Source organism: Taeniopygia guttata, chromosome 2, assembly GCF_048771995.1.
Source record: "Taeniopygia guttata chromosome 2, bTaeGut7.mat, whole genome shotgun sequence".
NCBI classification, from domain to species: Eukaryota; Metazoa; Chordata; class Aves; order Passeriformes; family Estrildidae; genus Taeniopygia; species Taeniopygia guttata.
Genome location: NC_133026.1, coordinates 10,451,777 through 10,472,141, shown reverse-complemented (window position 1 = coordinate 10,472,141; position 20,365 = coordinate 10,451,777). Strand labels below are relative to the sequence as shown.

The 20,365-nt window shown below is 40.7% G+C and overlaps 1 protein-coding gene across 9 annotated transcripts in view; it reads left to right on the top strand.

Annotated features, from left to right (window-relative positions):
• Positions 1–20,365, top strand: part of DIP2C (disco interacting protein 2 homolog C) — a 313,817-nt gene that overhangs the window by 172,634 nt on the left and 120,818 nt on the right. For 4 of the 9 annotated variants that reach the window (XM_030264290.4, XM_030264292.4, XM_030264293.4 and 1 more), the window contains exons 3-4: positions 140–307; positions 9,506–9,616. In XM_030264290.4, the coding sequence (XP_030120150.1) occupies positions 140–307; positions 9,506–9,616 (279 nt within the window). The remainder of the gene's footprint in view (positions 1–139; positions 308–9,505; positions 9,617–20,365) is intronic. The other 5 variants (XM_072925323.1, XM_072925322.1, XM_072925325.1 and 2 more) reach the window with 2 other exon arrangements.

Below are 20,365 nucleotides of genomic sequence, written 5' to 3'. Positions count from 1 at the left end.
GCTCCGTGGGTGTCCTGTGGTGTCTGTGCGTGCGTGTGCGTGTGTGCTCTACTGCATGGGGGCAGCAGCTCCACTCGTTGCTGTAACAAATGTAAAAAAACTAAACGTGAATTAATTAGTTTTTTTCAACTTGTTACAGCAGCGAATGGAGCTGCCGCGGTACGGTGTAGACTGCAACACAGTGAAGGAGCTGCCAGAAGAATGCTCCGCACTGCCAACATTGGTGTCTGTGACATCCGGGAAGCGGCCGCTAGAGAGAGAGCAGCCAGCACAGCAGGAAACCGGCCTCTCTTTTATTTTCGTTTTGGTGAGCACGATGAATGTATTTTTTCCAGTCCGTATCTGTATATAACTGTGCCTCAGCTGGAAGCCTCTGGTAGATGCCTACATCAATAGGATGGACATGGGGCTGCCAGTTGCAAGGCAGGACAACCAAAGGATGACATCTGGAAGGCCGTTGCTGACTTTCTCTGCCTAAGAGTGAAGTGATAGGAAGGGAGAAGGAATAGCTCTTCTTCGTAACATTTGAACATATTAACACTTATCTAGCTTCCATAGCATGCATACTTGGGAGGAGATTGCATAACAATAAGCTGTGTTTCTAATTCCCTTTCTGGCACTGCCTTTTTACAGTGCTTTCAACAGGTCCAAGCTCACCAAATTCTGGAGGAAGCAGTAAAAGTCTAAGCACCCCTAGTTCTATGCTATTTTCAAGTAGAGATCTCTGCCTGAGCTCTGCTCACACCCAAGCCATTCAGAAGCAGACTGACTTTGAGGAACAGGCATCAGGCTGGTAAAGCAGGCTGAAGGAAGAACATTCCTCAGGGTTACATCTCTGCAAGGCAAGGCATGACTCCAACCATGCCTGTAGAACTGTGACTTTCCTAGATACCATCCCTCTGGCAAGAGCTGTGGCTGGTGGCAGGCATTCTCCTTTATTCCTGCATTTGTAGCAAGGCTGCAGAGAATCCACAGCCCCTCAAGACACCAGATTTTCTCTTGCCAACCATGTGAGCACATGGAGGACATCACACTTTAGCCTGTGTGCTTGTCCACACTCCCACAGGCTGTCCAGACATGTTGTAAGAGATGACTAGAGGGAAGATAAGATTTACAGTTCTGTCAGAACAAGACATACCTGTAAAAATATTGTCTATTTCAGAAACCCTTCTCCACTCAGTTTCAAACCAATTTGGTGTAATTCTATGGAGGAGACTTAGATTGGATTCTGACTGTGTTTGTATTTCTTCTCTTACACAGGGCTGCTCTAGGTCAAGTTCCCTCAGTCTGACATGCTTAACTTCCTCTGCCTCAGATTTTTGTAAAATGGGAAGGATTTAATGTAAAATGCAATTCCAGGTTTAGCAGTATTAGTGATATTAAAACGTGATAAATGTAACCAGTAAAAGGGCTGCAGAATATATGAACAGACATACACATATCATCTTTTTGTCATGCTTATTGGGATGCTGTCATTTTAGAAGGGGAGAACTGTTATTTTTCAGGAGTGGGATTAATGGAAGGTAAAGCCAGGCAAACATGTGGTTGATACTCCTCCAGGTGATGTAGGAGCTGGCTCTTAGGCTCCCTGTTTCTGACAGGACAATCCCAGAGAGCATATTGTCACGTGCTATACAGCAAACCTGCAGTGACACACAGGGGATGTGCCAGATCCACTGCACATCTGCAGGCTGACTCTGCAGTGCATGCACAGTGGGTCTGACACATCCAGATGCTGCACAGACTGCACATATGCAAAGGACATTTGTACTGTTCCAGCCAGGCTGTCGAACATCCAGAAATCCGGAACGGATATGCTGCATTTGGCAGTGTTAATGGGAGAAGGGATGGGGGGAGCCCCCTTTTTCTTTCCCATTAAATCCCCACCTGCTTTAAGTCAGGGAGACAAAAGTACAGCTTTGTTTCCTCAAGATGCTTTCTCAGGGTGTGAGTTTGTATCTGGAGATGTTCTGTGTGCAGAGCAATTTTTCTTTTCTTACTGTGCCCGTGTGTCAGGCATCTAAAAATAATAGTGAATCCAGACCTTTATATCTGTACATATCTCCCAGTCCCTCTTGTGTGGTGACCTTTCTCTTACTGCCTCTGTAGAGGAGCCATGACAGCCAAGAGTGAAGTGGCCACTTAAACAGGGTTTTATTTCAGAATAGCCTTCTGAATTTTATCTTGATTTGATCACTCAGTTCTGGGTAAGATAACGTGGACAGCTGCATGCACATTATAAAGAGAAACCCTCTCTATAAGAAAAAAAACACCTTAATTACCTGTATTCCCTCTAAGCTGTGGTTTTACCCAATTCACTTCCAGTGTTTTGCCAGGAAATTTGATTATTCATTCACAGACAATGTTGCTATCAATTAAGCATTGCTTCTAACAGCTCAGACATGGGTGGTTCATTCTCTCTTAATCAAGTGCTGTGTCTCCACTAGATTGCTTTCTGTAATTTCCCATCATTGGTACCACCAGTGTAGCTCTATTTGTAGTGCAGCCATGTGGACCAGTCATCAGTGCTTTATTTATTATGGTTAATAAATCTGTGAGATGTGGTGCTTAAAAGGCACCTGCTGCTCCTTTCACATGCCTAGAGACAGATCCCCACACCTCCTGCTGCTGGAGCCCCAACAGCACCAGCCTGGGAACATTTCAAGCTATGCAGGGCAGAGAAGATAATACATTTGTGCAGAAGATCCCTTTGCCTTACAAAAAAAAAAAAGAATTCTGTAGAATTACAGGAACCAATTTCTATAGCCTCTCTTATTAGCATGACAAACATATTATGTACCTGTTCTCTGTACATATATTTGCATACTTTCTATGTGTATGTGTGCATGCCTTTGCTTTCAGCTATTCCTGCTGCTAAGTCTTAAGGTAGTCCAAGTAAACTTGGTGATTACAATTTCATTTTTTCTTCCACAGACATTATTTGTATTGCAACATTATTTGGATTGCAGGGAAATATTTAAACAAAATTTGATTCTGAAAAAGTACTCTTATGTATTCATTTTATTAATACTAACAAGTATTCCTATCACATATGCCTTCCAAATTCTCTTACCAAGGGATAACCATGATGAGGCATTTCAAAGAGTGTATGTGTGTTGAGAACATGGATCTCTTTGAAAGGCATGTGCACAACTCTGGACACACCTGGGCACGTCCTTGAAACAGTGCATCAGATGTTTCACAGATGAGAAACTATAGCACACAGACCAATGCCTAGTAAGTCTTGGGCTTAAAAAAGAGTTTGGTTTTGAATTGGTGGATACCTGCAGAGCTTAGTTTGGATAAAAAGGAAGGCATTGAAAGCCTCTGAGAAGTACCCCTTGAGGCCATCACTTAAATATGATGGTTAGTGTTTTGGTTTTGCCACCATGACTGAGGGTTCAGTTACCATTTTATAATTATTTGGTTTTTTTACGGCATCTCTGTTTTCTATCCTGTACCAAGACCTCATAATAAACCTTGTTCAAACACAGAGCAAAAAATACCTTCCTTCACTTTTCTCTAATGAACATGATGAACATGATGAAATCAGTTATTAATGCAGGTAGTGGTTTCAGCACTTGGTGTGATGTTTTTTGGATGGAGGATATTTTTAGTACACATCAGAGTTGGTATGTTTTTCAAAGAATTTGAAGATTTTCAAGGAAATATCTGTTGATGTTCCTGGAGGCCATCTGCAGAACGTAAGAGCATAGGAGGAAACATGAAAGTGTTGGTCTAAAATCTGACAAATGGGTGAGGAAAGATGTCTCAGTCACAGGTGAACAATAGAGGGTAAAAAGGAAAAACAGCACTGAGGGCCTTAAAGCTTAACCAGTGCTGGAGCAGAGGAGGTGGAGCCTGTGGAGGTGTTTGAAGAGTTGGGTGCCACTGTCAAAATGACAAACTGCTGGAATTCACAATGCTGCCTGAATTTGTCTGCAGTGTGATTTGACCAGCCCATTGGTGAAGATGTTTGCTTTGTGGCTATGTAGTTGTCTTTTACATATTCTCCAAAAAGGATCACTAATTGGGACATTGAAGCTGTGGAAAGGAAAATGGAAACCAAACATCATGTATGTTCTGGAGCTGTAATGTGATGTCCACCATCACTGGGATAATCGAGAGAAAAAAAGAAGCCTGTGATACCCATGCTAAGCTTGCATAGAAACTAAACCTTTCAAGGAAATGCTGGAAGGAAAAATTGAGATTGTAATAATGAAAGAAAATTTGAAGGATGTGCATTAAGTCAGACCAAGCGTAAGCTCATCTGTGAAGGAACACTTTTAATTAAACAAATCTAATCAGAAATCACTTTTTTCCAGATTTATCTAGCAGAATGTGGCTCCACTTTCCTGGATGTCTTTGGTTAAAAGTATTGCATTTTAAGTCTCCCCTGGCTTATCCAGTGAATTCATTACTTAGTTGTACATTTGATGGGAATAGTGAAATGCCACACTAAATAACGAGTTCCATGGGGATAGTGTGACATTTAGCATGTTGACAAAATACACTGTGTGTTCATACCTGGGTTTACTTTTAAAGCTGAGCCATCAGCCATTGAATAGAAGCTCAGGAAATACTGTGAAAAGAAGGTAAATACTGTTTCTTAAAACTGCACTGCAGGCACTGTGTGCCTTCCTTCCTACTGGCCCTGGAGTTGTTTGGTTTATCCTACAGCTCTCTCTCCTGGGGGCACACATTGTAAGTTAGTTTTAGAACAATAAATGTAGCCTCTGTCTAAGAATGCCTTCTATTTCTTGTCAGTTAGACATTTCAGCTTTTAAATATTTTTAGATTCAAAAATTTGGCACAGACATAGGAATAAGAGATACATCAAAGCAGCTTGTCAGCTGACATTAAGGAGATAATTGTCCTTTGTTGGAGAGGGCAGTGCAGATATTGCCATGTTATCAGCACATAGTGTTGCAATTTAGCTACAAAAAGAAGTGATAAAGAAAGGAGGAGCAAGGAGGTGAAGGGGAAAAAATTTAAAAAGAGGTGAAACCTGCTTCCAGGTGACAGTTTTGTACCTTCCATGCACTTAAAAATGAAGCTATCCAGCTTGTAGTGGTATTGCTTAAATAGCTTTACTGAGGCTGTTGCATTTTTAGCTAAATTCAGTCAAGACAGGATCCAGTTTACAGATTAGGATTTGTGGATTGATATATTTGCATTAAGTTGTCTTTAACTTATGCTTCCATTCTTATGTGAAGAGATATAGTTAATTCAGTTGATGATACCCAAAGAGCTTTTCAGTTTATTCCAAAGCAGATACTTCCACTGACCACTTGCACAGCTCTCAAGGCTTCATTGGACATACAGAGTTGCCTGAAGCTGGGTGTCTGATACTGTTCAAGACTTACTACGATCCTGGAGACATCTGCACAAAGTGAGCACACATAAAACAGGACTTCAAGGGGACAATGCCATTCTGGCCAAGCCGGGTGTCACAGTCCACAACATCTGCAAAGAAATTTGACATCTTTGATTAGAATCATGAGTTCTCGTCTAGGTCACTATTTTTCATAATGGGAGCTTAGCTTAAGCACCTTCTTGTAGACACCTAAATATAGATGTCTCAGGAGCTTTAGCTTGTGTTAGGAACATGTCTGTTTGCACCTGCTGATGCCTGTGTGTATTGTGATAACCATGAAGCATGGATTTCTAAGCCTCTCATTTTAAATAGCTGTGTTCCAGGCATATTCATTTTCCTGAAATTCTTCATGGCTTGCAAAGAGTCAATTGCTAGTGCTAATCACGCTTACCTGGGAAAGTGCTGCTTCAGCTGCAAGACGGGGGTAGACAATGGTGTTATTTAGAATTATGCCATTTTGACAGTGGCTGTGAATGTGTTTGTGCACAGGGCAGTGTCATGACACTGGTCTTTCTCTTAGGAAAGCCATTCATTGCTTTACCACCTCCTTAAATTTAGGAATCGATCCAAATATGGATTCTCAAGCCATTATGCCGCCAATTCACAAACACGTCTGGGCAAAGCTGCACTTGAACAAGCATTAGCACTTAACTCACAGACCCTTGTGCTGGCTGTGAAAGCTATCATTTCTTTGGGTTTAGTTATGTTCAGAAGTAGAAGTGAAAAAAATATATTCTTGTTACTGCACTATGCTGCTAGAACCTTCATGGAGCTAAACAATTTGGCTGTTAAGACCACTTTGTTATTTGTGGCAACACTTCACTGGTTTCATGGTACTCATTATTCTGCATGGCTTTTACTCCCACCCATTGCTCAGGAATGGCAGTGTGTAGGTTCTTGCTATTGTGTCCTTTGTCTCACACCATTGCTGGTGCCGTGGGAGCCAGCGGGTGCACAGGAAGCCAAGATGCGAGTCCAGGCAATCCAGCTAATTCCTGCTCTAGCCCCTTCAGTACAGAACTGTCATCCAGTTCCTTGCTGTCTCTCCAAAGTGGGACAGTGCTTTCTGGTTTTTCACCCTAGAGGAACATAATACAAAGAGGTGTCCCCACAGTTGGCTGATGCAGAGCTTCTTCTTGTATTTTAGCACACAATTAACTTCCTTGTCTTAATTGGTGTTGTCAGTAAGCCAAATTCACATGTCCTTCTCCACTCTTGGACAGAGATTTATTCACTGTTTTTATATATATGGGTAAGTAGGAAGTAAAGCCATCAAATGATCCCCCAGATCTCATAAGACATTTTGATATTCTCATTTAGTTTTCTGTTGCCTTAAATGACTACTGGTGCAGGATGATGAGTTGGGGCTCCCTCTTTCCTGACTATAGGAAAAAACTTCATGTTGCCCATTGGGTCAGAACTGACTTACTTAAAAGAACAAACACAAGCATACAAAGTAGAAGGAAATGAAACTTGCTAAAGTGTCTCAGTTAAATATTAGATGAGCTACTTAATGTGGCTGTAGTAAAAAAACAATCTTCATAGTGAGCTGGATGAGGGAAGAGCCCTTGGCAGTGTTGGGGAGTGCTGTGGGCAGCAACATTGCCTGGCCAGTTGGGTGTCCTGGTGTTTTCTGCCATGGCAGGGTCAGTGTTTGATGTTATCTTATGTGCACTGTTTATTTTGCACCTGGAAAAAGATGTTTGTGTACTGCCCACAGCTGCAGAAAAGGGACTGAGATACTTGAGGTGTCTCACAGTCACTAAGCCAGGAGAAGGAAGCCTCAGGCTTGAACGTGTTTTGCCCAATGGCTTTCAGGTCTACCTGGAAGATCTCCCTCCTACAGCAGTTGTATACCTCTGAAACTGATGCTTTTCCTTAGAGCTTTATTTCCCCTAGATGTTTCTAAAGCCTATTGCATGTGTTTTTGTTGTTTGGAAGATGCAGTTAATCCCCTTTTCCTGTATCATCATGATGTTGTACTGCAGTGGCAACATCTCAATTATCTTTATTTTTTCCACATGCCATTGCCCTACACAAGTCACTTGCCATAGGAAATGTGGCACTGCTTTTGCTAAGCAAAATCTCTGTCACACAGCATCAATGTTAGGTGTAGAATTTTTGGGTGTGTTTTTCTTTGTGAATATATGTGATTTCCAGAAATTATTTAATTCCTGACAGTGTAGATGAGGACTGAGATGATTAATGGTGCTTATCATCTCATACAGACTGAAACATAATTTTTGGAAAAATTTCAGTCAAAATTGGATTTATTATTAACTATATATTTCTCATTTTCAGGGTTACCAAATAAGGAAGAATTCTGAATATAAAAGGGAGGAGAAAGTATTTATTTTGATATACAAAAGAGAGTAGAAAGTACTCCTTTTGATTATTTCAGTGATTTAGAAGTCAGGCTCACCTGACTGAAAGAATATTAAGGGAAATGAGAGCAAGTGAAATTATGCAGTACTGTAGTATGGAGACAGAGGAGTTAAATTAAGACATTTTATTTGATTTTAGAGAGTGAATTATTAATCACAATCTGAGTAGAGGAAAATTTATGGATTCATTCTGTCTTGTAGGCGCCTATGAGATTTTACTCCAAGCATGTTTTTTAGCCAACCAGCCATTCCTCCACAAAATCAAAGCAGACTTGACATTGCTGATAATCCAAAGATTTAAGAGAAAAGCTGGATTTCCAGTGCATTTTATTTTCACAAAGAAATAAGCATACAATGCCAACTTTTTTCAAAAGATGTATTTTTAAAGAGTCCATCGAAACCCAACTGAGACTGATTGAAGTAATCACAGGATTTTCGGTTGGTCTGTAGTCTACATAAAAATTCTTGTTTCCACAAATGTAAACTCTTATCCCTCTCCAATAAGCTGGCATTGAACTGTTTGGAAATAGTAGTGGAGAGTTTTTACATTATGTTTTAATTGAAAAATATGAGCATTTTTCCAAGCATTGTTTTGTTGAATCCAATTTCAAGTTATTAGTCCTGCATTTGAGCCCTCAGTTCAAGGGGCCAGTTTTACTTGTGTTCTTACAGTTACACCTAGTGTGTAAATACTTCTTAAAGGTAAAAACTGCAGAAAATAATCAATTTAATTTTGTCAGGTTCCTCCTGTTCTTTACCCCTGTGCATCACACACCCAAGGCTCTGTGCTTTGTTGGCTCAAAGCTGAATGCATCAGCTGGGCTTGTCTGCTCAGGTTCTTCTCTGGAAGAGCGCAGGGAACCACATCATGTCACTATTACAGATGCAGGTTTGCTTTCTTTTCCTATTGTTTGAACTTTCCTGCTTAAGTCATCGCCTTCACTCTTTTCTGGAAGTTGTCAAAGAACATCAGTTTCTAGAAGTGTTGATATGTAATGCTGCTGTTATATTACTACTGTAGTTTAAGAAGTTTTCAAGAAAACGCTATTTAAAAAAAGCAAATTCAGTATGGGAAAGGGATTAATAAAAGGATTGAATCTTAAAATAGTGGATGTTTAGGCTCAGCATATTCAAATGCTGCAGGTTTACAAGGCTATTTTTGTTGTTTTGCTGGAACAGGCCACTATTTTCAGCCTGGTTTGGTGCAGTTATAGTTTACTTTCTGACCATTGGTAGGTAAAAATTACTATAGATATTACTATAGTTTCGTTCCCACAGGAGCTAGTTTCCATAGGTTAGTATTGTGCTCTCACCAGCTGACACCATCCAACCAGCTGAGGTTTTAGATTATACACACTAAGTTTTCTTAGGAACCATTTTGCAGGAGGATTTCAATATCCATTGCAATGATGTCTGCCTTTATTAGCTCATTAAAATATTTCCTTAATATTACTTTATGAAAAATCATTTGTTAGTGAAATAAAAAAATGCCAAGCTTACTGTCTGTTTGCTCCTTCTATGTTGTCTATCACCCTGGAAAAAAGGTTTTTTAGAGAGAACAAGGAAAATAACCACATCAGAAAAGCTGACCAAAGGCAAGTAGTGTGTAACCAATTTACACAATGCACTTTAGGCACTGAATGTTCATTTTCTACTCCTAGTGTATGCTGAACTCCTCCTCGCTATAAATCTTCCAAAATTCAATCAGAATGAGCTGTTTGGTTTTTTTTTTTCATTAATGCAGGGGTGGACCAGGCGCTACCACAAGAACGTCGAACTCCTGTCACTCCGTCCTCTTCCTCTCGGTATCACCGTCGCAGGTCCTCAGGGTCACGGGATGAGCGCTACAGATCGGGTGAGTGGGACTGAAGACCCCAGAACTGGAATGAAAATTTGAAATGTCTTGTTCTGTTCCACTCTTTTTAAAGAAGAAGTTTGCTGTGAACTCGTGTAACTGTACATGGGGAACATTCATTGTGCAGATAAAGAGACGCTGTCCAAGCGTGCAGGGGTGGAGTTATGAAGCCAGATACATCTGGAACTGGATCTGGCAGTGAGTGTGAAGGGCTGCAAAAAAGCATTCAACAGGCATATTAATAAAAAAGGGAAGAGGAGGGAAAACATGGTCCCACTGCTGAATGGGGCAGGAGACCAAGTGACAAAGGGCATGGAAAAGGCCAAGATAATTAATGTATCCTTTGCCTTGGTCTGTGCTGATGATATTTGAGTTCTGGTAACCAAAGCATTTGAGACCCATGGGAAAGTCTTGAGCAATGACAACCTACCCTCTGTGCAGGAGAATTGGGACAGGGACTACTATCTGAACAAACTGAACAAGTAGAACTCTGTGGGACATGATGGGTATACATCACTGACCAATGTGAGTCCACTTTCAACTCCTCAAAAATTTGTGTCAGTCAGGGGAGGTTTCTGCAGACTGAGAGAAAGCAAGTTCATTGCTGTCCTCAGGAACGGCAAGAAATAGGATTTGGGAAACTATAGGCCAGCCAGTCTCTTCTCAATCTCTTGAGCAGGTTATAGAGCAAATAGTGCTGGAAGCTCTTTTTAAATATATGAAGGACAAGGTGGTGACTGGGAGTAGACAGCATGGGTTTACAAAGTTCTCTTAGTATCTTGGTCAGTTCATGCTTGATCAGCCTAATGACCTTCTACAATGAGATGACTTCCCTGGAGGTTGAAGGAAGAGCAGTGGAAGTTGGATGCCTTGACTTCAGTGAGGCTTTTGACATTGTCTTAACATCCTCCCGGTGAAATGTGGATTAGATAAGTGGACAGTGAGGTGGTCTGAAAATTGGCTGAAATTGACTTCAGAGAGTTGTGATCAGTGACACAAAGTCCAGCTGGACACCAGTCTCTGATGGGTACTGTAGGGAGTGAATATTGGCTCCAGTAGCCCTTAATAGCTTCATTAGTGACTTTGCAGGTGTAATGGTGCCCTGTTCACACACTGGCAGATGATACTAAATTGGAAGGAGCAGTTGATACAGCACACATGTGTAATGCCATTCAGAGGGATCTGGGCAGCTCTGAAACTTCTTTACTCTTACCTTTGAAGGTGTAACTGCATGTACTGCATTTTCTACACCTTAACAGGATGAAGGGTAGGTGTGCTCAGCTGTTGTTTGAACTGCTTCAGGGGCTGCTGCAGTATGAGCATCCTTCCCAGACAGCAGCCTGAGGCTACAGACTGGTTCATTTGGTGCTGCCTCTCTTGCAGCTGTATAATTATGGAGCCACAGACAGCAGCACGCACCAACTTTTGTGGCAGAGAGACCCTGGTTAGCTGAGAATCAGAGGCCAGGACCTGATGGTTATGGAGGGTCTCAAGAAGAGTAAATTTGACTGTGGAGGCTCTGGATTGTGTTTGAGAGATGTCTCTTGCTGGATATTTTTCATTCAAATATGAAAAAATTGATTTGAGCTTAAAAAAAGCTTTTTTTTCTCCACTGGCACAGGTTGCCAAGAGAAATTGTGATGTCTCAATTCTTGGAGCTATTAAAACCCCCACTGGATGTGGCCCCAAGCAGTGTGCTGTAGATGACCCTGCCTAGAGCAGGGAGTTGGACTGGATGGTTTCCAGAGATTCCTGCTGACCTACTCCAGTCTGTGGTTCTGTGGCACAGCTGAATTTTACTGTACTGATTCTAGTTTAGTAATACTATAAGAAAAATATTTAATTTGCAGTATAGCAAGTTGGGAACATCATTATGCCCTAAATAGAAGCACTGATTAAAGGAAGATAAAATTAATTTCAGAGCTGAACAGAAGGGTAATAACTCATTTCCAAGTGAATGGGATCCAGCTTTCTTCATGATACTGCTCCAGATAAAACACAAAGTGAAGGAAGGGATTGGTTTAAAACTGGTTTATAATGGCTTCTCACAAGAAAGACATTGAGGTGTTGGAGCATGTCCAGAGAAGGGCATGGGTCCAGAGACTGGCAAAGGGTCAGGAGCACACCTCTTATGAGGAGCAGCTGAGGGAGCTGGAGGTGTTTACCCTGGAGAAAAGGAGGCTTTGGGGAGACTTTATCACTCTCTACAACACCCTGAAAGGAAACTAGAAACAGGTGAGGTTCAGCCTCTCTTCACAAGTAACAAGAGATAGGACAAGAGGAAATATTGTGTCAGGGGAGGTTTAGATTGGATATTTGGAAAAAAGTTCTTCACCAAAATAGTTGTCAACCATTGGAACAGGCTGCCCAGGGAAGAGGTGGAATGACCATCCCTGAAAGTGTTCAAAAGGCATGTGGATGTGACACCTGGAGATGTGGTTGAGTAGTGAACATGGTGGTGCTGGATTGATGGTTGGTTTAGATAATGTTATCTTTTCCAACCCTAACAATTTTGTGACTCCATAAAGGAAAAGTGAGCTCTGAAACTTCTTTACTCTTATATTTGAAGGTGTAAAGTGCGTGTACTACACCCTACCATGATAAAGGCTAGGTGTGCTCAGCTGTTGTTTGAACTGCTTCAGGGGCTGCTGCAGTATGAGCATCCTTCCCAGACAGCAGCCTGAGACCACAGACTGGTTCAGAATTAGGAAGCTTAAGGTTCAGAATTAAGCTGCATAATTATGGAGCCATAGACAGAAGCACCCACCAACCTTTGTGGCAGAGAGACCCTGGTAAGCTGAGAGTCAGAAGCCAGGATCTGATTGTTATGGAAGGTGTCAAGGAAAGTAAATTTGACTGTGGAGGCTTTGGATTGTGTTTGAAAGATGCCTCTTGCTGGATGAAGTCAGACTCATTGTGCTGACACAACTGGAAAATTGTGGAGAACTCCTTATTAAACCTTTTGTAACATATCTCTGATTCATTCCATTAGTCAAAGAGCTTGCCAGTCCCATTTAAAGGAAAATTAAATTATAAATGTGACAGAGAAAGTTCATGTGTGTCCAGACCATTCTGATAAATTTGTAATACTGCCTCCTCCCCTCAGAAACCCTGGGTTCATACTGTAGATGTTGCCAATTTTCTGTTGAATAATGGTTGTGGTATCTGCGTAATAATTCCTTGATATATAAGCTCCTAGAAGCTTCTCCAACATTACACTATAAATGGTCTGATTTCTACCCAGTTTTTAAATAGGTAAAAAAAATACTATTCCTGAACTCGTCTAATTTGTGGGCGTTCAACACATGGTCCTCAAATCTCCAAGCTGTGACTTGCCAGAGCAGTTCTCTTAAAAACATGTGCATTTGACTGTGACTCGAAAGTCGTCTGCTTGAGCTGTGTTTACCATTTGTACATGAAGATGTTGGGTCAATTTGGGGATGGGCAAAAGGAGACATCCTGCATATCTTCATTGCATGCCTCTTCTGAGACCACAAGAGTGCTCTGAGTTGGTGTTGCTGCCTCTTGTTTTCAGTTGTTGCCTGCTGCCTTAAAAGGAAGGCATTTGTTCAGTGAAATGGTACATGAGGTCCTGTCTTAGGGATGGGGCAATTGTAATTATATCTATATATATATATATGTAAAAATAAAGGCATAAACTTTGTTACTGAGAAGAAAAGTAAGGAATTCAGTGTAGAGGGCTGTTATTAGTGCAGGAGTCTCACTGTAGGAGAGTCAGGACTATACTATATATTCAGGTCTTGCTGCTCTGAAAATGTCCTCAGTGTTAAAACTGAGAAGCTTGACAGTGTTTTGGGGACTTCTGGCAAGGCTTTGAATTCCTAACTTGGTTGCTGTATAGCATGACTCCTCAGCAAGGCACCAAGCTCTCCAGCAAACTGGTTTGAACAATTCCTGCATCTTCACTCACTCAATAGAAAACCAAATGTAGCAAATGTCAGTGAAAGAAAATGTAAGTATACATTTCAATTTTTAAAAGTTATCAGATTGTCGTCAAATTTAATTTCAGAGGAGCTTTGCTAAGATACAGTGGAATGTTCCATCCTAGGAAAAAAAACTCAAACAACCCAAACTATGTATTCCCCTTCTATTTATTACCCTTGTGAAGTCTATTTCTTTCTTGGTTTCTTAATTACTCAGTTATTACTGTAGGTTGCAAACTTGAAATCAGATTTCATTCTGTTTATCATATTTTCAGATTCAGATTTGCTTCAGGTAGAAGTCTTTGGCTTGTTGTTTTACTGTGCTTAATACTTCAGCATCTCTGCTCTGATCACATTGTGATTGTTAGATCCTAGCTGTTACCCAGATTGAGTGTTTGTTATCATATTTGGCACATCTACTTGGAAAAAGCCCAAAACAAAATGAATACACACTCTTTAACCAATAAGGAATTCACATCTAGGAAAATATTTCCCTTCCTTAGTGTTTTTGCACAGTTTATTTCAATTAACATCTGCAAATAAATTTCCCATTCCAATTCTGATGAAGGTCCTTTTCTGTCTCTTCTTGGTAAGGTTTTCCTAACTGGAAGTCTAAGATTCTGAAAGTCATCCAGTTCTCCTTCCATGCCTTTGCTTTTTATGTGGATTTAGATGTCAGCAAAGATTGTTTAATGAACTCTTTTTGGAGACTCAAAATCATTGCTGCCACTAATATCACCTTCAACTTATTCTCTTGTATTATGCAAAATGTCAGACTGTGACATTTTTAATCCCTGTTTTCTTATTTCAATCTTTATTATTATTTTTATTATTATTTCATTAATGTGGTAACTAAATTTTTCAGCACTATAATTTTGAAAACCTGCTTTTCTGTGATTTTATATTTTAAATAAAATTGAATTTGTGGACACTATTTTTTTCCCCTCAGTGTTCCTGGGATATTTTTTGCTTCAGGATAATTGGATTTTAGAATTCAGCCTGCACTAGAAATTCACTCTAATTCTTTAAAACCATAAAGGTTTAAAATTTCCTGGCTGCTTCTTTTTATACAGGAAGGGAGCCTGAAACCACTATGTTTCAAAATGTCAGCTTTGATCATTTTTCTGATGTCTAAAGAAATAGAAAATGATATAAACTGTAGTAACTGAATTAGTGCAGGGTGAAGTGATATTATTTTCATAATAAAAATGTAGCAAATAGTTTAGCTGATATTCATCCAAAAGCATTCCTTGATTTGTTTACTAGTGATTTAAAAAAAAATCTCATAGTATTTCCACATTTGGAAACAGTATTTGGAAAGGCTTGCCAAGTGTAGATCATGGCAATGTTTTTCTCTTAGCAACTGCCATTCTTTATCCGGTGCTTGTGCTGTAACATTATCTGGGGGCTCAAGATGACACTGAAGCCAAATGGTGCTGTAGGCTGGATCAGTAATTTTGCCAAGAGGCTTTTCTGGCCCAGTGGATTTTCAGGCAGGAAAGCTCAGGCAGAGGAATGCTGGCTTGCCCAGCACTCTGCATGCAGAATAGATGTCAGCATCGGCCTTGCTCTGCTCACGGGACTGCAGAGTCAGGCACAGGCTGCAGCATGAGTGAATAATGGACATGTAGATGTAGCTGCAATTGGCCACACAGCTTTTGTTTCCTTAGTGCCGTTTAGGAGCTGAGTTTCTCAGGTACTTTTGGAAGCTGCAGATCCATGGATTTGGAATGGTGGGTTGAGATAAGGAGATGGGAATTTTGTGGTGGATTAGGCAAGGGGGTAGCCTGAACAGCCTAGCTTTCACACCGCTGTCTGAATGACAGACCCAGTTGAATACTGACATTTTCAGAGGCTGTTGTCCCTCCATACTGGCACTAAGGCCCTGTTTGCTCGCTGGTAACAGTGGCTGCATTCTGCTCTTGCTAACACTGAAAACCCTCATAGGAGAACCTGAAGTTTCTGCCACCATTATTTCAAACACCACCATGTCAGCTGTCTTGCTTTGGGAAGAATGGTCTTAGCTGATTTGGTGCTTAAAGCAGTGTAGCCCTGTGATGGCCGTCCTGCCCGCGCTGGCCTTGCCTGTGGCTGCCGTGATGGTGGCCGGAGCTGAGCTGGGCTCTGCTGCCACGTAAAGGCTGCAGCACAGTACAGCAGTAGCTGACAGAGCCCGTGGGCAACTGGGCAGGTCCTTGGGATCACAAATTGTGTTCTTGATCACCATAAACCCCCCCCATAAATCCCTTTGTTTCCCAGCCGGTTGTTGTCTGAGGGGTTCAGAGAGTGACCTTCCCTCAGAGACCTTCAACACCTTTCTGGAGAACAAGTGTGTTATCCTCCCTCAGCTGGGTGATCAGCACACAAGGAGCTGAAACATCAGGTCCTTTCCAACTTTCATTTCCCAAAAAGGACACCCTGTGGTCTTTAGATGAGGCCAAAGCAAGAAGCTTGAATTCTTCATCCCAGTGCTGAAAACCGGAGCACCTTCTTGTGTGCGAGGATCTGGCTTTTACTGTTTCCACACTTGTCAGTAATAAAAACCCACTTTAAACCAGAATGGATAACAGAAAAAATATGCACTGCACCAATAAAATTTAAAAACTAAAAAAAGAGCAACATTAATTGCTAAGGAATGTGGTGTAATATATTCAAAGGCATATGGATGTGTTAGGCGTGAAATAGTGTCTCTATGGTTTCTACTGCACCACAATTCTCCTCTGATGAGATAAGGATGGGATAAATGAGTTGGGCCAAGGTTATTAAGCCTCTTGTTTCTCATGAGCTTTGTAATAGGCCTTGAAGATGACCAGAGCACTGCCTGGAGCAGTGTAATCCTTAATAAAAGTGAGAACAATGAGCTCTAAAATCTGACTTTTCCAGACGTCAGGAATGATGTGGGAGGTAGCAGCGTAAGCGAAATTGTGCTGCCTCTGTGTCTGGAGGTTCATGGTGTCCCAGAAGTAAGACCAGCAAAAGAGAGCACATGCACTGCATGGACTCAGTGGAGAGGTTTTAAAAGGCATGGCAGTAGGTGAGCACAAAGCTGGGAGCTGAGAAATAGCGTGTTTTGAGAAATGCCATTTTTGGAATTAACATCTCTCAGCTGGTAGCATGGAGGAAGGGTGTAGGGGGGTTTTGGTACCTGCGCTCCCAGCTGGGAAAGTACCTCCCTTCTGACACTTCTCTGGTGATTTTTTTTTTCCCCAAAATGTAGGTGGTGGAGGTGAGAAAGAAAAAATTGGTCTCGTACATCTCGGAGACCAAAAAATTGGTCTGGTACATCATTGGAGAGCTGCCAGCCCCTGCCACAGAGATCCCACCACTACAGGGAACAGCCCATTTTTCAAGTGCACTCAGCACTTCTTTTAAAAGACATCTTAATATAGGAGATACTTGCCAAAACAAATGCATCCTAACTACACCTCTCACAGCTCAAACGCCTGAGCCACCTTTCCCACACTGGTGTTCAAAGGGGAAAAGACGTATCTATTTATACTGAGCATGAAATTGTTAAACTTCAGAACAAATCATCCCAGGCCAGGTTTGAGGGTCATTTGAAATATGATAATTAGGAATGAAATAACATTCCCTGTAGACCCAAGTCCTAGAGATGCTGGCACCAGACCTTTCTTAGCTGAGCTGCTCTGCTCTAAGAGCTTTAGTACTTGTCTCACCATGTATTTGTTCTTATTTACCATGAGGTAGGTGTGTGCATGAACTCTAACAAAGTTTGGTCACATTTTTTGTCTTTACAGCTTACCTCATAGTGATTTGAAAATATAAAAGTAAGTTATATTTTGTGGTTTTGAAAGCACAGTCAAGATATCGTTCTGCAATACTGCCAGAACTGACAAAAAATAATTACACTATGACATTATGAGAGTTGTGCATGCTAAAGGATGGAATGGGAAGATCTGAGGAATCATTTTTACTGAACCCTCATAATTCAGCATTTCTCCAAAGAATAAGGAGAAAGGAAAAATATTTAATGTGCTATGTATTAGAATGGGACTGCATATAAATGTTTATGTGACTGATCATAAAACAATATTTTAACCTTAAATTTGAGTGAGGGCTACTTGTAGAAGTTAATTTGAAATCATTAACCTAGCTGTAAACAGTCTTATTCAGAAATTATTTAATTTCCTATCTGATTTAACTTACTTAAAAATTTCAAGCAACAATTTAATCAGGACAAAAAAGAAGTCGAAGGAAAATGCTGCCAAATATGTAGTTTATATGACCACATCCTTGCTTTTGATCCAGAACAAAATGTTTGTGAGGATAAGTATAGAGCTCTTGAGAAAAATTATTTGAGGATCTCCAGAGAGAAACAAATATAAAGTTAGTTTAATTCAGATTGCATAGTAAGGGGGCCTGAGATGAGATCACTGTGTGAAGCTGGCTTCCAGAGTGCATTACGAATGAGATAATAAATAAATGGAGCGATGGAAATTATTAGTGGGAGACCTGCATGTTGGGGTTTTATTTCACTTATGAGTAGAGATAATACAATTTTTAAAAATTCTCAGAGTTTTGAGAAAAAAAAATTAAAAATTAACTTTATTTTAATACCAGAAGAATCCAGATTAACGTAAAAACTATGCCTTTCAGCAAAACTAGCTGTGGAGTCAGAGAGTTCAATCTTTTTTGGTGTCCTCTGTTTCCAGCATGTGAGCTCTGTGTCTCACATCCTGCCCATGCAGCTTTCCCAGCCACGTGTTCATCTTCTCTCTTCCTTCTACTCAGAATTATGGATTACTGCTGTGCCAGCCAAAGTGGGAGATGACAGCCATGCTTCCCTTCCTTAGAGTTTAGCTTTCTGACCACATGAGAGCATACCAAGCATCTGGTTTGTGCATGTGCAGCAGGTGGGGATGGGAGATGCTCAGGGGGTGCTCAGCATTGGCTGGAGGGTGGCACAGCCCTTCAGGGAGTGCAAGGAGCAGCTTCTTGCACCAGTGGGGCTTGTTGGCTGCAGCATCCTTGAAAATTTTACAGTGGCACATTCATGGGAATGCACAACCTTTCTTAACCACTGACTTTTAACTGCCAAAAAATGGCACAGATCAAAAAAACTCAGCCAAAATTCATGAAAAGACAGCAGAAGTTTCCCTTGCATCTCCATGTATCCCCAGTTCCCAGTAAAGCCAGAGACCTAATATATGTAGCTTAAATATCCCAAAGACTGAAACTTGCACACATAAGTTGTTTCTTGAAAGGTGAGCAAAAGTTTATTTCTGTTAGTAACCTCCACAGCCCTCTATAAATGAGAGTTATCTTAGAGCAGCTGTTCTTGCATTCAATTATGTGTTGACTATTGTGAATGCCATATTTCAGAATTAATAGCACATCTGCTTCCAGATGGAGAGAAATTAGGTGTCACACTCTTTGGGCCATGTGCTTTCCTATCTTAATACCCAGAGAGATTGTGAAAGTTTTCTGAGACTTCTTCATTATAGCATCACCCCCAGCAAAGATCTGTTATTATATGGACTCACTTTCACATTCCCAGTGGTGAGATGATTTCCAAGAGACTGGTCTGTGTTGGATGAACACAGCAGAATTTTTATGGCATCACTTGCCCTGTTTCTGCCTGAAAATAACTCAGTGATGTCAGCCAGGACAACGAAAAGACAAAACCCAACTGTAATCAGTTCTGATGAGACCACATTTACCATGTTTCACCCTATTTAGCACGTTCTGATTGCATTTCCAATAAATGTAGCTACCAAGTTATCTCTATTCAGAGTATTTACAGGCTGCTTATTAGGAAATGAATTCTCAGTGTATCCTTTGTCTCCATGGTAGCTCTGACAAAGGTCTGATTAAACTCAGAAGTAAGTTTCATGCTTTCAACTACTGGTTTCCAACCTTCTCCCTGTATAATTACTTAGCATACAATTGCTATACTTACCATTGTCTTATCCAGAATTTTAAGCCAAAATTCACCTTTGATAATGCTTTTTTTTCTTCCAATAGTATCAGCTGTTTCCCTGTAATAACTAGAAATTGTTTTAGTAGCAAAGCAATTTCTAGTTATTACAGGGATTATTATTATTATTCTGTTGCACTCTGTGTTGATGCAACAGAATATGCCCTTGCTTCCATTACCTCCTCTGTCTGTTTTTCCAGCTGTTTTCCTTGATGCCATCCCAGGTACTTGCTTCCCTATGACAGAGATTTATTTGTGGCTTTACTTATTTGTTAAATGCCTGACTTCAGGGCTGATCCTCTAATGCAATATAAATGAGACATATATTATATGTACCTAAATAATCTCTAATTAAAAATCCTTTGGCATTCTCAACTCATTACAGCAGAGCATCAGCCTTCTTGATCTTGATAATCTGCCTTTCTCTGAGTGAGTTGGTTGTGTCTGAGAGCTATCCTGTAACAAGCAAGGAGTCTAAACCTCCTCAGGCCTTAGGCCTGTCTTACTCCCAGTTGTGTCATCCATCATGTTACCAGAAATTGGCTACTAATGCAAAGGAATATTTTTTTCCAATGGCTAGCTCAAAACAAGAAAAAAAAAATTACAAAAAGAGTTCAGGGGAGAGGAATGAGAGGAATTACATGAGCCAAAAGGAAGAGATGAATGAATTCATATCACAACTAGGTTTGTCTCCAGGCAGTTTTATTCTTCCAGGGGTATGTCTCCTGAAAGGAGGGATGGAAGTAGTACCATTACCTCACAACAGGCAAACCAGGCTGCAGAAGATGATAGGGACTCTCTTAGGTAATTCTGCATCTGTACAGAAACAATTAGGCAACAGCTTGTTTTTTCATATTTGTGTTTCTT